General features: G+C 42.5%; 1 protein-coding gene across 1 annotated transcript; it reads right to left on the minus strand.

Annotated features, from left to right (window-relative positions):
- Window positions 1–834: 834 nt before the first annotated feature.
- Window positions 835–18,321, minus strand: gcgrb (glucagon receptor b). Its single transcript, XM_079552802.1, has 13 exons — window positions 18,177–18,321; window positions 17,993–18,089; window positions 16,094–16,201; window positions 11,374–11,462; window positions 10,782–10,888; window positions 9,283–9,439; window positions 7,728–7,887; window positions 5,891–5,951; window positions 4,558–4,627; window positions 3,745–3,833; window positions 3,456–3,600; window positions 1,791–1,832; window positions 835–1,530 (listed from the first exon to the last, which is right to left on the minus strand). The coding sequence occupies exons 1-13, from the start codon at window positions 18,228–18,230 to the stop codon at window positions 1,126–1,128; spliced, it is 1,584 nt and encodes a 527-aa protein (XP_079408928.1). The 5' UTR covers window positions 18,231–18,321; the 3' UTR covers window positions 835–1,125.
- Between the last annotated feature and the right edge of the window lie 1,476 nt (window positions 18,322–19,797).

Below are 19,797 nucleotides of genomic sequence, written 5' to 3' on the forward strand. Positions count from 1 at the left end.
GAAGGATAAGCATAAAAACACTTTTTGTGTCGCGTTTTGCCTCATTACGTTCGCCACATTTATGCAGAAACACGCCATGTCGATCAAACGATCAGAAAATAGTTGGTGTGCTCTTTCTATAACTTAGCTTTATTGGCGAGAGGAGAGCGGCTTCTGTTGCTTAGTGTCAGAGAACAGCTGTGAAGGGAGGGCTGGATTTACACTGACTTTTAGGTATAAAATAAATAAATGAATCGCATTAAAGCAGTACTAAGTAAATTGTGCCCCTAGAGGCCCTAAGTGCCACTGCAGGTGTCGTAGCATGTTGCGTTCTTTTACTCATCAATTGTCCGCAAGAATAAATACGACACTGACAAAGAGACAGAGGGATGTTGTACATCCAATTACACAATGGATGAATAATAATTTTCACTCAAACTTGTCTGTAAATACAGTTAAAGTGGGGCTAGCTCGCAGTTAGCTTTGCCTATTAGCCTGTTAGCTTCTTCTTTGTGATTCCATTAGTGTGTATTGGTGACTCCAACCCGATGGCAGCAAAGTTGCAATTGTGTTTTTTTGGCCAGAGACACCGGGGGGAGATGAAAGCCCCCCCAATCATCCCATTAACACTTGTATTACCCCCAGAGGGACTACGGAAAGGATTTATTAAGGCAAACAAGTAACTTAGTACTGCTTTAACATGTTTGAGTAGGCTAAAATTTAAATTTTAAATTTTTTTAAATTTTTTTAAATTTAAAATGCAATGTATGAGAGACCCAGCTCAGCATGTATCGTTTAGAAAATAATCTAGAAACGAAAATTCACCCTGGAAACCAATGGAAATCAATGCCGGAGCGCCATTCTGGCATCTTACTGGAAAGTGTACCCATACTTGTTTCTACATGATCGACCCCAGGAATAAGGTGGATAAAAATAGAAAACTAAAATTCCGAAAGGTTTGCACAGTATCACGGAGTACTTACACTTCACACAGTAATAATTTAACAGATGAATCATGAAGTCCACAAAGGTCAACAACTCAATAAATATTTTGCAGCAGGAAAGAGTTTTCTGCCGTCGCATGCAGTTTTGAGATTCCTGATATTAAAATATTTGTTCAGTTCAGTTTATCGCCACAACTCCTTTTCAAACACTAGTTTCTTCGCCCTCGAGAAACCCGAGGCGGCACTGCACTCTCTCCTCAAGGCAAACGTCCTCTATGGTCGTGCTGGCTCGGCTGGCAGCGCCTCTTAGTGGTAGGAAGGAGAACTGCAGCCTGCCGTTGCCTTTTGGAGACCGACTTTTACCCGTGCCGTTAATGTAGCACACCACTAATCTTCGGTTTTCCTCGGGAGCGTTTGAGCAGTGCCCCCCTCGCGCGGATTTGCCGGGTTGAGGCGACTCGTAGCTCGGGTCGAGATCTTGCAGGTTGCCCGTGGCGATGCTGCCGCTCTTGACGTGCGGCGTCTGGCTGTAGGTGTGGCGGTATTCCTCGTCAATGTCCTTCCCCAACTTCCAGCGCTTCCACTTCTTCAGCATCTCCGACTGCACCTGCGGCATTGTGGGATAGATGGAGACAGAGATCAGACCCGAGCAGCTTTTACGTCTGCCCCCAAGGTTGCATTTAAAAGGTTTTAAAATGAACTCATGCCTGTCAATGAGATACAACCGGGGCACAAGAACAAGGCACAGTGAACACAGACGGTTTGAGAGATAAAAGGGGCAATTTGCGATGGTAGCGGGACCTTAATGGAGATATAGCAGTCTGTCCGGGGCATGGAGAGAGTGGAAAATGTGAAAAAACAGCGTACCTCTTTGTTGACGAAGCAGTAGAGGATGGCAACCAGCAGGCCCTGAAACAACATGACATTTTCATAATTACATCCAGATCAGTTATAAAACATTAAGAACGATGTCCTAATCTTTGTTGAACTTTTATAGTAAGTAAGTAAGCAAGCAAGTAAGTGACGTTTATGTAAAGCGCACTCGATGTACAAGCACTCATTAATAGATGCTCTACGTGCTTAGTAACGTTCATTGTGTCTTCTTGTTGCAACTTTCAAGATTCACTTAGTCAGACAGGATTAGTGATGACAAAGCCGTTAGACTGGGCACGCCTCGGAAGAAAGAACAGCTGATAAGTGACACTTCACCGCACACTGGTGATACTCCTGAGGGCGGCTTGCAGATTGTGACTGAAACATGTAAAGGTAAAATAATTCAACATCTCTAATCCTGACTAAATCAACTTTGAAAAATGCTCTGTGTGTTGCAGCACATTCTCCGTGTCTGGTTGATTAAGTCCTGTCAGCCAGGATTCAGGGATGGCTGGAGTTAGCAAATGGGTTTGTTGCTTTACATATATACACAAACAACTGAGTTTACTCTTTTTAAATTGTGATGAAAAAAGAAAGTACCAAAATGACCCTAATCAAAAGTTTACATTCCCCAGTTCTAAAAGGAATAGGCCAGCGTTCCATACTGAAATATGTAACCTGAGCTTAGACGAGTTGATGCGTACCTGTCTGGTCTTTGTGCGTGCGCTTAGTCACGCAAAAGGACTAAAGATGTTTTTAGCATTTAGCCTCTCCCCCTCTCCTCTATGGGGCCAAACGGAGGTTAGAAGCGACGTTTGCCACGTTTTCCCTATTTAAATATGGTTACTTGAGTAGTTTGAAAAACGGCGGCCTGTTCCTTTAATACTGTGTATTGCCCCCTTTAACATCAATGACAGCTTTGAGTCTTTTGTGGTAGTTGGCAAAAAGCCTCCAGTTCCTGTAAATTCCTGATCTGTCTTGCTCTCCCCACAGTGGTTCAATGATATTGAGGTCAGGAGACTGAGATGCCACTAACGGAACCTTTACTTTATTCTGCTAGAGTCAGTGGTATCAGAGAAACACCTCCATTTTTCACAGTAGGTGTGGTGCACCTTTCTGTTGTCAACAAGACCAATGACGGCCTATGATGAAATTCTGCCAGGGTATGTAAATCTTTGAGCACAACTGTATATTTCAGCATACTTTGACCACATTCTCACATAAAATGGAGATAACAGCAACATTGAAAGAATACGACACACTCCTGGTCTGCTGGCCACTGTCGTGGTCTTCATTCTCTTCGGTTACATTCTGTCTTTCCTTCTCACTGCTCCTTGTCTTTTTTCCTCTGCTCCTTGTCTGACACCTGTTCTCTCCCTTCCCTCTTCCCCTCGGCATATTGCAAAAACTTTGTACAAATGGCCGCAGGCACCTCTGAAGCTTTATATATCGGCGTTTTTGTGCGATTGATGCACTCTCGCCGAACGGGCACTTTATGATCAACTTACGCCACATGTATGGAGGATGTACGAGATATCTGCACGTGTGTGGCGGACAACACATATACAAAGTCCCTAAGTGCGTAAACGTACAAAGTGTAGCAGCTAGAAGTGCTATCTAGATTTAGGTATTAAGTAAACACTGTATTTGACCTCTGACCTGGAAAGAGTTGAAGAGAAGGTCACAGAAGAGCCGGATGAGGCGCAGCATGGAGCCTTTGGGGACCGACTCGTCAATGACAAACGTGAAGAGGATGGCGTGAATCCCCAGCAGCGGGATTAAGGTCAGGGTGGACTTCGCTAACCTACAAATATAAACAAACCTAATATTTAGCACACTTGGATTGACCTCCTAAATGTTGAACTATTTACATTTCATTGTATTCTGTCTTGTTCAGATGATCAGTGTAGACCGTATTGAATGATTACTATATTTTTCATTCTCTTACCTGAATTTGTAGTCTGTGTACCTCATCTGGTGTGCCCTCAGCTTAGACATCAGTATTTTGATAATCCTGATAAATATGAAGAAATTTATCTGCAAAAATAAATAAAAATCACTCTTACATTGTATTGTGTTGAAGATGTTTGTCTCATGCTTATAAAAGGCTCACCATGTGCCTCTGGTCATGTAATGCAGTATAATATACTTCTGCAGGGCCACTATCGTCAATAAAACATGTGATATATATACACAGTATGTTACCAAACTTGGAAATGTAAAGCTTCAGTGTTGAAACTAATGTCCTCTGTCAACAGCAGGTAGCGCAGCGGTTAGCGCCTCCGCTTCACAGCTAGAAGGTCCCGGGTTCGATTCCCACCAGGACGGGGTCTTTCTGTGTGGAGTTTGCATGTTCTCCCCGTGTCTGCGTAGGTTTCCTCCGGGTACTCCGGTTTCCCCTACCACTAAAAACATGTGCAATAGGTGAATCCTCCAGCCAGGTGATTCTGACCATCAGCCTGGCTCCACATCATGGAGATGGGTCCCCGGGCGCGGCACTGCCGTCGACCACTGCTCCTTACGGGTTGCCCCAGCGGCATCGAAGGATGGGTTAAATGCAGAGGACAAATTTCCCTACGGGGACAATAAAGTATACAAACAAACAAATACAAACAGACTTGGATCTGTACTTCTTCGATGTGTCTGCTGCATTGCTTTGTTTATGCTCAATACAAACTCATGATACACTTGAAACATTATGATGGGGCAGTATAACCAGTCAAGTGCATTTAAACTATATCTCAAAATAGTTAAAACTCACCAAGCATGCAAAGAGAATAGGAGAGCGTATGATCCACCAGTATCCCATGTTAGTGTTTCTCTCCCAGCACCTGCACATTTAAACACACTATGTTTAGTTGCAAGTTTGTGGATCCATCTTACATGGCTGCACTTAAAAGGCACTCTATATCGAGCACATAAATCAGGAGTAGGCGACGAAATTGCGGCCCTGAAGATGATATTGTGAAATACATTTACACAAATTATGAGACACCAAGTACAAATATTTTGGACAATGCAGTCAATATTATTAGGATTTCCTGGTACAGCACCCCATAAGGTCATATATGATGCACAAAACCGATATGTGTCTAAAAAGGTTCTTTACTTTGGGCTACTAGTGTTTGGGCAATGAAGAAAATCCCTTGACACAAACTTGCCAACCCCTGACATACATTGACCCATTGACCCAGTGACATATTGTGGGCAAAGAATCAAGGTTAAAACCAGGAACTCTTGGGTCTTCTCTTGTAGGGTAATAGTTTACACTGAAATGAATGAAAAACAAAAAATGTCAAAGTAAAATAAGTATTCAGATCCTACACGACAACTGTAATGCTGCTTTTACTTCTATTTGTATTAACTCTCTCTGATAAAGAAGGGCAAAGGGAAATACTAAAGGAGTCCGGAGATGTGGATGGAGAGACGGGACACACTATGGAAGAAGTTTATTACCGTATTACAGGCCTGGAGACATTTGAATAGTCAATACAGTGTTCGGGGCATTGATCATTCAGAGTCTGGCGATATTTCCACTTGAAGAGAGTTAATTAGTCTTGGTTACACGTAGGCACTAACAGTCTACCTCACAGACAATGTCCCACATTTACTAGGCCACAAGTCATGTAGAAGGTCGGCACCCAAATGTTCCCCATTTGACAGAACAATATGATAGGGTTTGCAAGGCATGTGTGAAGGCAGAATTAATTCTATAATTCTCCATCAAAAGCCTTAACATAAGCCAGTGTAAATGTTTTTAAAAGTAAAAAAACAAAACATTATTATCATTATGAGTATCAGGCTAAATCTATAATAACATTGCAATAAATAGAGTGGTATTAAACTTCCTAATCCCACAGCACATGTGGAAAAACAATCCTTCTAATTTCAAGTGAAACTGCAGATTTCCCTGAGGTTTTCGAGGTGCTCGGTGACTAATTACATATTGATGAAGTAATATGAAGGACTGAGGGAAATTACAGAGAGGCCACCAGAGCTTCCGACACATTTGAGAGTCTTCATCTAATCCAGCTCTGGAGTGTCATGGAATTATCACACAAATTAATAATGTATCGTAAAAAGATTGAACTCACTCCTCGTTCTCATAAAGGTATTTGACGGTGATCCACGGAGACACAAAGATGAGGGGCGCCCCTGGGGACACAGAGAGTGTGAGAGCGTGCAAAGTCAGTGAAGCTCAAACTGCTGCTGTTTGGCCTCTGGATGTTACAGAAAAGCTACGTGCTACTGCTGGACATTTCTGCTGGAGCTTTGCAAATAGTTTTGTTTATACTTTCAAAGGAAGAAGTTCTTTAAATACAAGCTTTCAAGAGGCTCTGCTGCGCTCAAGGAAAACCTTGAATGTGTACAATTAATCTCTATCAAGCAGCGACTGTTTGTGTTTATACTGAGCCCCTTTTTTGGTACACAAAAGCTGCTGTTGCTTCACTCACGTTAGTTCTAAAGGCTCACATCATTTAGACCGAAACAAGGGATGGGAGAACAATAGTGGTTGTTGTGGCAACTATTTTTTTATTTACCTTTTTTATTTATTTATTTTCCTTGTCAGTAGCAGCCAATTTACTTTACTTTGATTATTTACAATTACAATATACAATAAAATATGTTACTTTGTATTGTCAGTTTTGTTTTCAAATAAGCATAACTATAATCTTGTACTGTACAGGTGCTCGTCATGTAATTAGAATATCATGAAAAAGTTCATTTACTTCTGTTTCAACTTAAAAAGTGAAACTAATATTTGATATAGACTCACTACATGCAAAGTGACATGTGATATGTCATGTGATATGCTGTGAAAGCTGTGAGCCAAAATATTCAAAATGATAACAAATAAAGGCTACACATATCTCACTTTGTAATGTCTATCATATATTAGTTTCACAGTTTAGGTTGAATAGCAGAGGTAAATGCACTTTTTCATGATATTCTAATTATATGACGAGCAGTCATATAATCGATTTATATAACGATATTTTTAAAGAAGCATTCTTTAATGAATATAAATGTAAGGCTTGTCTTACATTTTTATTAATTAAAAAATGCTTCTTTAAAAAGATGTGAAACGTCGCCAACCCAGTCAAGTCAACAAAATCTCTACTATGACCCTACTACTGGAGTGCTGTCATTTATACACTGTTGTTTGGTAACAGACTAAATATATTTGAAAATGTCAATAGCCTTGTTTTTTTGTACAGTATTGATAACGCTGCCGGCTGCAACATAATAATGCCTTACACTTGTAATGCGCTTTACAAGCCTGTATTAACAAGTTTCTCAAAGCGCTACATTGTCGTCATTATTCATTCACTCCATACTCGGTGGTGATAAGCTACTGTTGTAGCCACAGCTGCCCTGGGGTAAACTGACGGAAGCGAGGCAACCAGTCTGCGCCATCGGCCCCTCCGACCACCACCAACCACTCACTCACACACCACATTCACCCCAGGCTTCCTGGTGTTACCAAACGGTCTCCCATCCAAGTACCGACCAGGCCCTTCCCTGCTTAGCTTCCAAGATCTGACGGGATTGGGCATAGCAAAGGCGGTATGGCCAACATATGCTGGGCACTTTGCTGGCCTGAGCCTTTTAAGTTTATCTACCAGCTCAGACAGCAGACAATCTGCTGAATGTCTCTCCCTACAGTTTCACCCTGTACAGTCGGACACCTGTCTAATAACCTCCTAACCTCCACCCCAATCGAGCATATTATCTCCAGTTTGGCACAACCCAAACCCCCCAAAAAATGAAAAATAGCAACGAAAACAAGATGTTGACGAGGATGAAAAAGCAATAAAAAAGCATCAAGAAAGCACATGAAAATCTCGGCTAAGGTGGAGGGTAAAAGGATAAAGCTTGTGACTCAACAGATAACTAACTACCTTATACATTATTATTCATTAGACTCACCCCAGCCAATAGCCAGATAGATGTAGAAGTACTTCTTCTCACTGAACACGGTAATGACCAGCAGACTGTGGAGGTAGATGCCCTCCACCAGCAGCCAGTAGTTATTGGCCATAACACTGTACTGCATCATGACCATGGCCCCTCGGCACCACACCACCGCCTAAAACCCACAGAGACGGAAAGAGTGAAATTCACCTACTCACTTTGTCAGTAATAGTTGGTTAGAAAATGCTTTATTGATTGAAGACGGTCCATCCATCCATTTTCTTCCGCTTTATCCGGGGCCGGGTCGCAGGGGCAGCAGTCTCAGCAGAGATGCCCAAACTTCCCGATCCACACACACCTCCTCCAGCTGTTCTGGGGGGTCCCCGAGGCGACATCAGGCCAGCTCGGAGACATAGTCCCACCAGCGAGCCCTGGGTCTTCCACGAGGCCTTGTCCCACTAGGACATGCCTGGAACACCTCCCGCGGGAGGCGACCAGGAGGCATCCGGAACAGATGCCCTAGCCACCTCAGCTGGCTCCTTTCGACGTGAAGGAGCAGCAACTCTACTCCGAGCTCCACCCGGGTAACTGAGCTCCTCACCTGATCTCGGAGGGTGCGCCCAGCCACCCTGCGAAGGAAACTCATTTCGGCCGCTTGTATTCGCAATCTTGTCCTTTCGGTCATTACCCAAATCTCATGACCATAGGTGAGGGGGGGAACGTAGATCGATCGGTAAATCGAGAGCTTTGCCCCCCGACTCAGCTCCCTCTTCACCACGACAGACCGATACAGCGACCGCATCACTGCTAATGCCGCACCGATCCGTCTGTCGATCTCACGCTCCATCCGTCCCTCACTCGTGAACAAGACCCCGAGACACTTTAACTCCTCCACTTGAGGTAAGGACTCCCCACCGACCTGTAGAGAGGAAGCCACCTTTTTCCGGTGGAGAACCTTGGCCTCGGATTTGGAGGTGCTGATTCTCATCCCGGCCGCTACACACTTGGCTGCAAACCGCCCCAGAGCGTGCTGAAGGTCCTGATTTGTTGAAGCCAACAGAACAATATCTTCTGCAAACAGCAGAGATGAAATCCTGAGGCTCCCAAACCGGACACCCTCCGGCCCCTGGCTGCACCTAGAAATTCTGTCCATAAAAGTAATGAACAGAACCGGTGACAAAGGGCAGCCCTGGCGGAGACCAACACGCACCGGGAACAGGTCTGACTTACTGCCGGCAATGCGAACCAAGCTCCTGCTGCAGTCATACAGGGAACGGACAGCCCTTAGCAGAGGGCCCCAGACCCCATACTCCCGGAGCACCCCCCACAGGGCACCACGAGGGACGCGGTCGAACGCTTTCTCCAGATCCACAACTGGTTGGGTGAACTCCCACGAACCCTCGAGCACCCGACGGAGGGTATAGAGCTGGTCCAGTGTGCCACGACCAGGACTAAAACCGCATTGTTCCTCCTGGATCCAAGGTTCGACTATCGGCCGGCGATTGAAGACGGTTTATTACAAAATGGCCATAGCCTTACTTCCTGGTTCACCAAAAGATGCTGTGCTTACCGGTATGTTGGCCCAGGAGCGTGTCCGGGTGCTGCTGCTGCTCCGTGGGTCGAGGGTGAGAGTCAACAGAGCGTCCTTGACTAAAATGGACACCGCTCTCAGGATGAACGAGGCAAACAGGTTCATGTGGATATTGTTTCTCATACAGTGGAGCTTCCTGTAAAACACATGAAGTGCAGCTTTAAAGGATCAGGCCACCGTTTTGTTATTTTATGTTCTTACCTGAGCTTAGACAAGTTGATGTGTATCTGTCTGGTCTTTGTGCGTGCGCTCAGTCACACACAACGACCAAAGATGTTGCATTTAGCCTGTACTCTTCCCCTCTATGGGGCCAAATGGGGGTGAAGTTAGAAGTGACCAAGCTCTTCCATGTTTCCCCTATTTAAATATGGTTTACGTGACTAGTTACACGATCCAAGTCTAGCTACACAAAATTAAACATGTCGATTTTCAAATATTTTCAAATATTTTCAAATATTTTAAGGCGTAATAGCACTTTGACGTCGGCGAAGTGCTCCTAAGGTATTATTACGCCTACAATATAGTACCCCTTTTTATCCGCTTAGAAAATCGCTTCATTTTGTGTAACTAGACTTGGATCGTGTAACTCAGGGGTGGGCAATTAATTTTCATAAGGGGCCACATGAGAAGCCTGAATTGAGTCGGAGGGCCGCACTAACAATAACTCAAACTTATATCGGGATATAAGTATAATATATGGGGAGTGTATCGCCGGGGTCCATAAACAAAAGCTCCAAAAGAAAAAATGTTTTTGATACAGATTGAGGACTTTTTTTCAATAAATGAATAATAATGAGCCGGGCAGGACTGTAGCCTCCTAAAAACGGCTTACACTCTTTGCACTCTATAAGCTTGTGTCACAAGTCTCTCCTACATTGTAGTCAATATTCATTCACTCCACACTCCGTGGTCGTAAGCTATCATTGTAGCCACAGCTGCCCAGGGGCAGACTGTCCATTTCCCACTGGACTACAATGTGTTGTTTGTATCCTGATTTCTTATTATGTCAGTGCCCTCTGCTGGACACCTGTGTAATTCTTTACTTTTATTCTTATTTATTCTGCCCCCTAGTGGCTCGAGTGAGCATTCTGGTAATAAAAAAAAAAAAATCATAACTCCGCACAGGAATGGGCTAGAGACTTACTTTTTTTTTACATACTTATGAATTTATGCCTTACAAGTTGTGGGCCGGACTGAATCATCGGATGTGGCCCGCGGGCCGTATTTTGCCCAGGTCTGGTGTAACTACTCACATAACTGTATTTATATATGAAAACGTGGTTGGTCACATTAACTTCCACCCCGTTTGGCTCCATAGAGAAGAGGAGGAGAGGCTAAACGCTAAACAAAGACCAGACAGGTACGCATCAACTCATCTAAGCTCAGGTAAGAACATATCTCAGGATGCAAAAACGGTGGCCTGTTCCTTTAAACTCCACCGAACAACTTCAACATACCCGTCCACATGCAGCCTTTACCTGAATATAATGAGGATGACCAGCGCCAGCAGCAGCGCTCCCAGGGACAGAGAGTAGCCCACAGTGTACATGATCCATAACTGGTTTAGGATGCGCCCGTACTCCTGCTGCAGAGACAAAGCCATGGTTCACTGTTGGTTTGAAAGAACATCGATTGCAATACAAATTTTGGGATTAACATTTAAGAGAAAACTGCTAAACTAATAGAAGAATCACATGCATTTTAGAACATGTTTGTAGAAGTCGCAGAAGTTTCGGACAGACATAAACCACATGGAGACAGAAAAGTTGGTTTGAAACTCCAATTTCCAATTAGATTCATCGCAATTAATCTTCAATCCGGAAGGGGAGTCTGAGAGACGGCTACCAAAAGGAAGACAGCAGGCAGGCAAATTACCGACTCCTGATTCAAAGAGTTATGATGAAATACTTGCATCCCTACTCACAAATCTGAATAAGAGTTTAAGTCCTGGAGCAGATGGGCGGTTTCCTCACTAATTATAAATGGTGCACAATATCAAATCCTCCAACCACCTGCAGGAAACACTATGCTCCATCATCTGCTGAACGCAAGGCCTTGTTCGTCACACACCTCTGCTGGGTCGTCCTCACATTCGGACGTGTTCTTTTTGGACCACAGACCGTCCTCTCTGCAGCTGCGGTACACCAAGCCTCTCTGGACTGTTCACGCATGGAAAAAAATGAAGAACGCAGAATCAATAAAATGACCTCAAAAGACATGATGCATGAGTAAATGTGTGAGGCATTTCATAAATAATGACTCTTCTCATATCGTTGTTCCTTTCATCTTCAGTTGAGAGGAGACTTCACTGATACTGAACGCTTTAGTGTAAAAAAAAGAAACACTGCTCCCTTTTTACAGTGCAAAGTTACATTATAAAAATATTTGTGATAAATCATCAATGTCCACTCTTAAGTTAATATGCTTATGTTAATGATGGTCCTCATTAGCGCTGCTATAATTCCTGGTGGAGTCCAATAAAAATAATTCATTAGTTCATTCATTAGTTAATCTGAATTCAGTGCATTTTAGTTGATAATACATATTTCACTAATGATGCTGTTGTGTTCATCATTGGGCGACAGTGGCGCAGATGCGAGTTGTCCCATGATTGAAAGCTGCACACTCTCGTTGTGTCCTTGGGCAAGACACTTCACCCACCCTGACTCCAGTGTCTGCGCACACTGGTGTGTGAACGAGAGTGAGAATGAGAGAGTGTTCCCTTGCAGTAGAGTAGCCTGGCAATCGCCAGACACAAGTGATATTTAGTCAATCTGACTTTGGTACTCAATCAATCAAACTTTATTTATACAGCACATTTCATACCGAAAGGTATCACAAAGTGCTTTACAGATAACAACATTTAAAACAACACGCCTGGGACAACTTCCCATATATATATTTTATATATTAGGATTCAATGAATAGATTAGTCAGTTAAAGGCTAAGCTAAAAAGGTGGGTCTTGAGCCTGCTCTTAAAAACATGAACGTTCTCTGCACCTGAGCTCCTCCGGCAGGTCGTTCCAGAGGCGAGGGCCGTAATATTGGAAAGACGCCTCACCATGAGTCTTATTGTTGACTTTAGGAATAACTAGGAGACCCCTGCCGGAGGAGCGGAGGGGCCGTGAAGGTTCATAAGGTAAAAGCAGTTCTGAAAGATAAGAAGAACCAGGACCATTAAGACATTAAAAGCACCTTAAAATTGATCCTGAAACACACGGGGAGCCAATGCAGGGATTCTAAAACCGGTGTAATGTGGTCCCGCCTCCTGCTCTTCGTCAGGACACGAGCTGCTGAATTTTGTAAAAGTTGTAGACCTGAGATACTCTTTTTGGGAAGACCAGAAAGCAGGGCATTACAGTAGTCGATACGACTGGTGATAAAAGCATGCATTAGCGTCTCCATGTTGGCCCGAGAGAGAATGGGGCGACTCTGGCTATGTTCTTTAGATGGTTTGTGATATTCTTAATGTGTGGAATAAACGCCAGCTCAGAGTCAAAAATCACTCCCAGGTTCTTCACCTGTGAGGAAGGATTAATAGACAGTGACTGTAGTTTGGGTAAAAGTCTGGTGTCATCAGGAGACATGGAGATGTATAACTGTGTATCATCAGCATAACTGTGAAAATTGACCCCGTGTCAGGTTCCATGATCAGAGCATAAGACCATTCGAGCTTCACTGTTTTGCTACCAATTTAAAGGATTTTTTTTTTTTTTTACTAAAAATGAAACAGGAAGCCTAACCTGGCTAACACCAGACTACTGTGTGCGCTCGAATCATTTCGAACTGCACAGCAGCCTGGGGACCATGGCCGAAATTTTCGCATGGATTTGGGAACCAATCACAGAACGAGGAGGGACGGCAAGATGATGACACGCTATTCGATATACCGAAGCTTTTAGTTTATTTACGGATTTAAAAAAAAAAGTTTATTTACGGATCAAACATGACAGCATCAGACGCGACGCTATTTTTTGATCAAGTTTTAGGCCGTGTTCTAAATAGTTTAGCTACGTCATACGTCGTCTGATACCATGATACGATTGGCTGTGGCGACGTGCAGACGCATGATAGACATTCGTAGCGCCCAATAAACGGCTATGGACGATCGTAAACCACACCTCTCCTACGAGAAAATTAACTGGTGGTCCCCAGACTAAATATCACTTGTGATTTTAGTCTGGCGTTAGCCAGGCTAGAGGAAGCCACTCAATTAAAACATTAGTCGTGGTCCAAATTTATTTCAAACTTCTTCTCAGGGTATGTTTATAGGCGTATTTCACAACTTACAGGGTGACTTTTTTCAGGGACACATTCACAGAAATGCTGGAAGACTACTCTGCGAGTTCATAAAATTGCTTGAAATTGCTTGCTTCATAATAAAAGTTTTTTTTTTCTCACAAATGTCTCAGTTTATAATAGTCAAGGAGGACAAAACAATTCTATTATCAGTTATAGTGCCTTTAACAGCCAACAGCAGCACTTAACCACAGTACAGGGGAAAACACAGATAATGTGTGACCTGCTCCACCTACACTACACTTAAGTGTCATTATGAACAAATTTGTGTGAAATGATCCACTGTCTGCCATTAACACCTTGTCTAAGTTCTTATTTCACAAACTGTTATACACTGTGGAATCATCTGCGTAAATGAACATTCTGAAATGGATAAATGGTACACAGACGTTTGCCTTCTGTACTTAAAGCTGCAAGAATGTCCATGTTTGCAGATGATTCCAATATAAATAATACATCATTTTACTATTTTTGGTGGTATAGTGGAGCTTGTAATCTGAACACATGAAAAAAATGTCTTGGCAGAAATCCAACATTTTTCTCATTTCAATATCGCAATTTAAGGCTCCGAAATGTCATTTATCACAACTATGAGAACATAAGGGTTCAATTGCTCTTACTTCGATAACTAATGCCCATTTAGGGACAAATGTTGAATATTGGCTCTGCTTTCAGAAGCATGATTCAATCTCTTCATCCAGCCCAGTGAAATAAACCCATTAACGTATAGGGCCATGGCAGTGGACTACAGACTTACTACATACTAAACACATACATGTACTACACGCGTACTAATTTACGCCTCAAGAGCAGCTGGAGGAGAGCACACACTACACTCTATGCACTGTCACAGCAGCAGGGGCACCAGACCACTACACTAATAAGAATGACTAATTTAGGCCGCCGCTCCTGTCGCTAATGCACTGTATTATGGCCTTCCATCCTGTGCTCATCTAAAACAGAATTCATTTTCTTTCACAGTGAAGGGCAAGGAGCTGTGTTGCCATAGCAAACGACTTTTACGCTGTTCTCCTCTCATGTAATTGCTGTAGAAATCTCTTACTAAAGCTGTGAGCTTTAAAATGTACCAAAGTTTAATTCAGATATTAGAGATTGGAGAAAGTCTGCCTCACATGTAAGTATGAAATAGTATTGTCCTTGTCTATGAAATATTGTATGTATGTACATTTTGCATACAATCTCTGTGATTTTATATTTCATTGAAGTTTCTAATAGTTACACTGCTAATCATCTGTACTAGAATGATTATTTATATAGTAAAGGCAGACAAGAAAGGCTGTACTTTACCGTAGACAGTGATTCAGAACAATATGAGTGTGGATGTTGTTCCAGGTGAGTCACTCACCCCAGGTCATCCAATAGTTTTAGCTGCTCTGTGTTACAATCCTAATACAACTCCATTTATGTTGATACCTGCTGGTATAAACATGGCAGGTTTAACCCCTACCCAAGCTCTATAGAAACTAATATCTAACTCAAGACGCCAACACCTTTCCTTGGATCTGACATGGCGCCGTTGTCTTGACAACCTGTCTCTTATAGAAATCATATGTGACTTGAGCCTTAACAGAAACGCAGTCACTGTCGAAATGCTTTGTGGTTTGGTCATATTTCCCACAGAGGCACAGAAATGAAGGGACATGAGTGGACCTGGAAAAGGAATATAATGAGGAAAAAGTGCTTTGCTACTGTATTTAAATGAAGCTCATTTGCATAATGTTATTTTTTACTTATGCTGCATTTATCAGTACCCATTTACAGGAGATGTTTTAAAATACTTTCAAAATACTGTATTAAAATAATAAATAATGTAAACTGTGAGACAGTATGTTATTTCCCATGCCACCAGGAGTAGGACCTAAATCAGTCTTAAAATGTATTACGTGTTCACAGTGGCCAGTTAGATTACATACATAATTATGTGCAAACATGAAAGAGTGAGCGAGTGAGTAAAATTTACAACCAGTTGTCGTCCAAATTAATGAATTTCTAACTTTCCTAATGCACCTCTTCCACCCCAAGTCTTCAAAGGGATGATTTTATATGCTACACTAACAACAACTACCCTGCTGCTTCACAATCAATACATTGCTTTATTTAGATACAAGGAACACAAAGGCTTTTTCCCCACAAAATGTCTGCTTTTACAATATACTCAAGACCAAAACAAATTTCACTCCACTACACTAAAAAATGTGTACAGAGCCTTTAACTGAGATCCTCCTGATTTTACACTGTATGTTGGCATATATTGTGGGACAGAAAAAAAAAAGTCTACGATATATATATGATCAGAACTTAATGTTTTAAGATGATGCATTCAAAAAGCACAATTAAATTAGTTTCAAGTAACCTGCCATTTGACCTGAACAAGCCACAGTGGCAATACATTTAAAGTCTAACTCTGGTCCTGAATAACCCCTGTGCACAGAAATCAACCGGCTGCGTCTGAATCAATGGAACACTGACCCTTTCGGTACCAGGGCAGGAACCAGGGGCAGGACACATTGACAGTGGTTCCAGGGGTCCCGTCGGGCCAGCAGGCGTACTGGTCGAACGTGCGGTTACACACGAGCCCTGCAATAAAAACAGCCCAGATAAAGACACTGTTTATAGTTAGGAAAAAATAACAGAGAGCACAACTTTAAAGCCTGTTGAGAAACAAGCCAAGGTCAATGGTCTGCAACCTTTTAAATACAATCTTCACAAAAATACTAGACTCATATCTATTAAAGCAGAACAAAGTAACTCAAGCCCCGCGAGGCCACTGCAAGTGTCGTAGCATGTTGTGTTTTTTTAACTGTCCGTAAGAGTAAATACTACACTGAAAGAAAAAACAAAGGGAGAGAGGGATATTGTACATCCAGTTACACAATGGAGACACTTTTTCACTCAAACCTGGCTGTAAATACGGTTTAAGTGGCGCTAGCCCACAGTTAGCTTCGCCCGTTAGCCTGTTAGCTTCTTCTTCGGGATTTTATTAGTGTGTATTGGTGACCCCGACCCGGAGGCAGCAAAGTTGCAATTGTGGTTTTCTGACCAGAGACACCAGGGGGAGATGAAAGACCCCCAATCATCCTATTAACACTTGTATTACCCTGAGCGGGACTACGAAAAGGATTTATTAAGGTGAATAAGTTACTTAGTACTGCTTTAAGAGCCGCGATCAATATCAATTAGCATTTTTACTGTGAATGTAAGAAAGAACTGAACCAGGACTAAACCAAAACTAACCCAGGACTACTGTAAATTAACCTCTTAACCCCCACCTTAACTGAGCACATTTTCCCCAGTTCGACTTTACCCAAATCTAAAAGGTTCTTGAAAAAAAAAGCATCAAAATAGCAACAAAAATAAGATATAAATGAGAATGAAAACCAAGCCAAAAAGAGATCCAAAAGAGTGACAAAAACACAAGCAAAAAGCAACAGTAACGACGAATGAGGCGCTTACTCTGGCCTGGAGGCTGCAAACTCCAGTCGAGAAGCTTTTAGTTTTGGTTGTAACTAAACTAAGAAAATGTGCTTGGTTAAGGCGGGGTTAAGGGGTTAAAACCACCATTACTTCAGAACTTTCGTTAGACAAAGAGACAGATCTAAAACCATGCGATGCAGGTGTCTTACAGTTTAGATTTTTACAGGGTTCTAGGAAGGAACTATATCTGCTTCTTGGGAGAGTTCACGCCTCACTGCAATTGGTCAAATCCACCTGTCACTGACTCAGAGCATGATGCTGGCATACAGGAGGAGTGGGAGTGGAAAGTCGACTTGTCTTTGATTAAGTAGACACATCCCGTAAAGACCCAAATGACAGAAAGGATCTCTCCATATTAGTAGATCATCGCAAATTATATATCATCATCTCACCCATAACCACTCCAGGGGCCCATAGATTCAATCAAAAATGCAATCTCCCAATCAAAAATGAACTGATGCTCAGGGGTTTGTGTGCTGGAAATTCATCTCCACTGATTGATTGATAGATTGAGGGGTTTCCAGCACGAACCAGTAGCAGAGGGATTCTGATTAACAGGGTGAAATATTTGAATTAGGATATCGCATTAAAATACAGTGGTCTTTATCTCTACACATTCACATGGGCATAATTAACGATCGTTTGGTTAAAAAATAATAGCAATACATGAGCCTATATGTGCTAACAACTCACATTAGGAGAAATCTGAAAAACGTTCTGAAAAGAAGTCAGTAAACAGGTGATCACAGTCTCACGCTTGTTATTCTATATGTAAGGTATATTGAGGAAAACAATATCCACTTATAATCGAGACCCCTTCTTCTTCTCACAAGCACAATTTCTGTTTCCCATTCTTGTATCGGTGATTTTTAAAGAAGGGGGCAAGTGGCTGACCCGTGGCTGGGGGCGTGGTGTTGATGAAGTCCAGGCATTGGTCCTTGTAGCTGCTCCACTGCTCCTGCACGAGCTTGAGGGAGTTGGCGGAGGAGACCTAGGGGACGCAACCAGCCGAACATCAGACACTGTGGAGGTTCAAAGACTGTGGAGACTGTGTTTTGCGAGCAGAGATGACTCAGACCTTGTTCAAGCTGCAGAGTGTGAGGAAGGTCAGCAGCAGACACACCTGGGACATCCCACTTACGTTGGCAGGAGGGGGGTGGGAGGGGGCCCGGACACAGAGGAGGCCCAACGCATGAGGCAGTCTTACCCCAATCACACAGAGTGCTCTACATGGGAACAGAGGGGAAAAAAAGGTCAAATATGGTTTGAAAATTGTCCGGTGTTAGAATATTGTATTGTTGAGACACGACAATCTGAACTAATAAGTTTGCTATCACTTTCAATAATTGAAATATTTTAGTTGAAAAGAACAAAACAAAGGAACCCATCATCAATTCAATCCATTTTTATTTTATTTTGTCTGTCAACCAAAGAAAGACGAGAGTAAAGGTGAAGGAAAGAGTTAAACCAAGGAGAGAGTATTAGCTTTTAGAAGACATTTAATAATAGAAAGGGAATAGGTCATTTTGATGCTCAAAAAGTGCTCATTCCCGAAGCTTGAAGCAGCCACTGAAGACACGATCACTGGCACAATCACCTCTCAGCTTTTGTTAAGTTCTAGGGACAACAAGCAAAGCCTGACCTGCCGACCTCAGCGAGGGGTATTCAGGGATGAGCAGATCAAGCAAATAGCCATGAAGATATGCAAATTATAGAATAAAATGTGCATAATTTTAACATTAATAGAAAAATGCACAGGGAGCCAGTGAAGGGGTTTGGGGTCTGCTCATTTATTGACCTACGCAGATAAAAGTCTAATATTTGTTGGAAATACTGAAGAAGTCCAGTTATAAGGTTGTCACAGTTAGTTCTCATGTTGAACATCCTCTTCCTCATCGACGTTGGAGAACCAAACGAAATCTGAAACGTTTCTGCAAAAAACACCTTGAGCGTGGAAACATTTTTAGCTAAAACGTTTCAAATTCCATTCTGTTCCATGTCTCTGTCCCGTCTGAGGCGGCGAGTCCTCAGCTGCTGCCGCGTGATGTTGCTGCTGTTGTTGAAAGACAGACATTAATGAACCTTCAGTGTATAATGACTTCAGACTTCTGTTTTTATCATCACAGTAGTGCCTCTCTTCTTATCTTACTGACTGAGCGCTGACGTTGAATGACTGGCTCCACATTCATGGTGATGTGTCTGTGATTGTCTATTAGGAAAACTGCAAAAGTCAGAGATGACATTGCTTTATTAATTAGTCTAAGATCGACATTTTACCATTTGTTTTGGACTTTCCATTTGTTTTGGTCTATAGTTTGAGGTGTGAATGTTGTGAATGTTCCCGCGGGGCAGGTACAAACCGAACAGTCTGGGGGAAAGAGGTGGTCTCCGTCCAGGCAAAGGTCTGCTTCTTTGTAGTATGAAAGTGAAACTTTGGAAGAGGCACAGAGGAGAATGAGTGAAGTAAAGTGTCACTTTCCCTCCATAGCAGCATCAGTGCAGAGAGAGCACAGTGAAGGAGGCTGTCCTCAGTGTCCTCAGCGATTGAAATAGCAGGCCCGAACCAACTATTGCTGGTCAATATAGTTAATAGCACTAGTGTATTGATATTATAAATGTATTCGCTTCTGGTTTGTCTTAGATCAACATTTGCAGTAAACTTCCAAATGTTTTTTCCTAATTTTACACATATCAGCTCC

Source organism: Gobius niger (genome assembly GCF_951799975.1).
Source record: "Gobius niger genome assembly, chromosome: 3".
Taxonomy (NCBI): domain Eukaryota; kingdom Metazoa; phylum Chordata; class Actinopteri; order Gobiiformes; family Gobiidae; genus Gobius; species Gobius niger.

Bases quoted from the DNA above. Each gene is read 5' to 3' on its own strand.
- gcgrb (XM_079552802.1), bottom strand. From the start codon at position 18,230: ATGTCCCAGGTGTGTCTGCTGCTGACCTTCCTCACACTCTGCAGCTTG. The intron at 18,090-18,176 runs GTCTGAGTCATC...TGCGTCCCCTAG, and splicing joins CACTCTGCAGCTTGAACAAG to GTCTCCTCCGCCAACTCCCT. The intron at 3,834-4,557 runs GTGAGTTTTAAC...TTATTTTTGCAG, and splicing joins CTATTCTCTTTGCATGCTTG to ATAAATTTCTTCATATTTAT.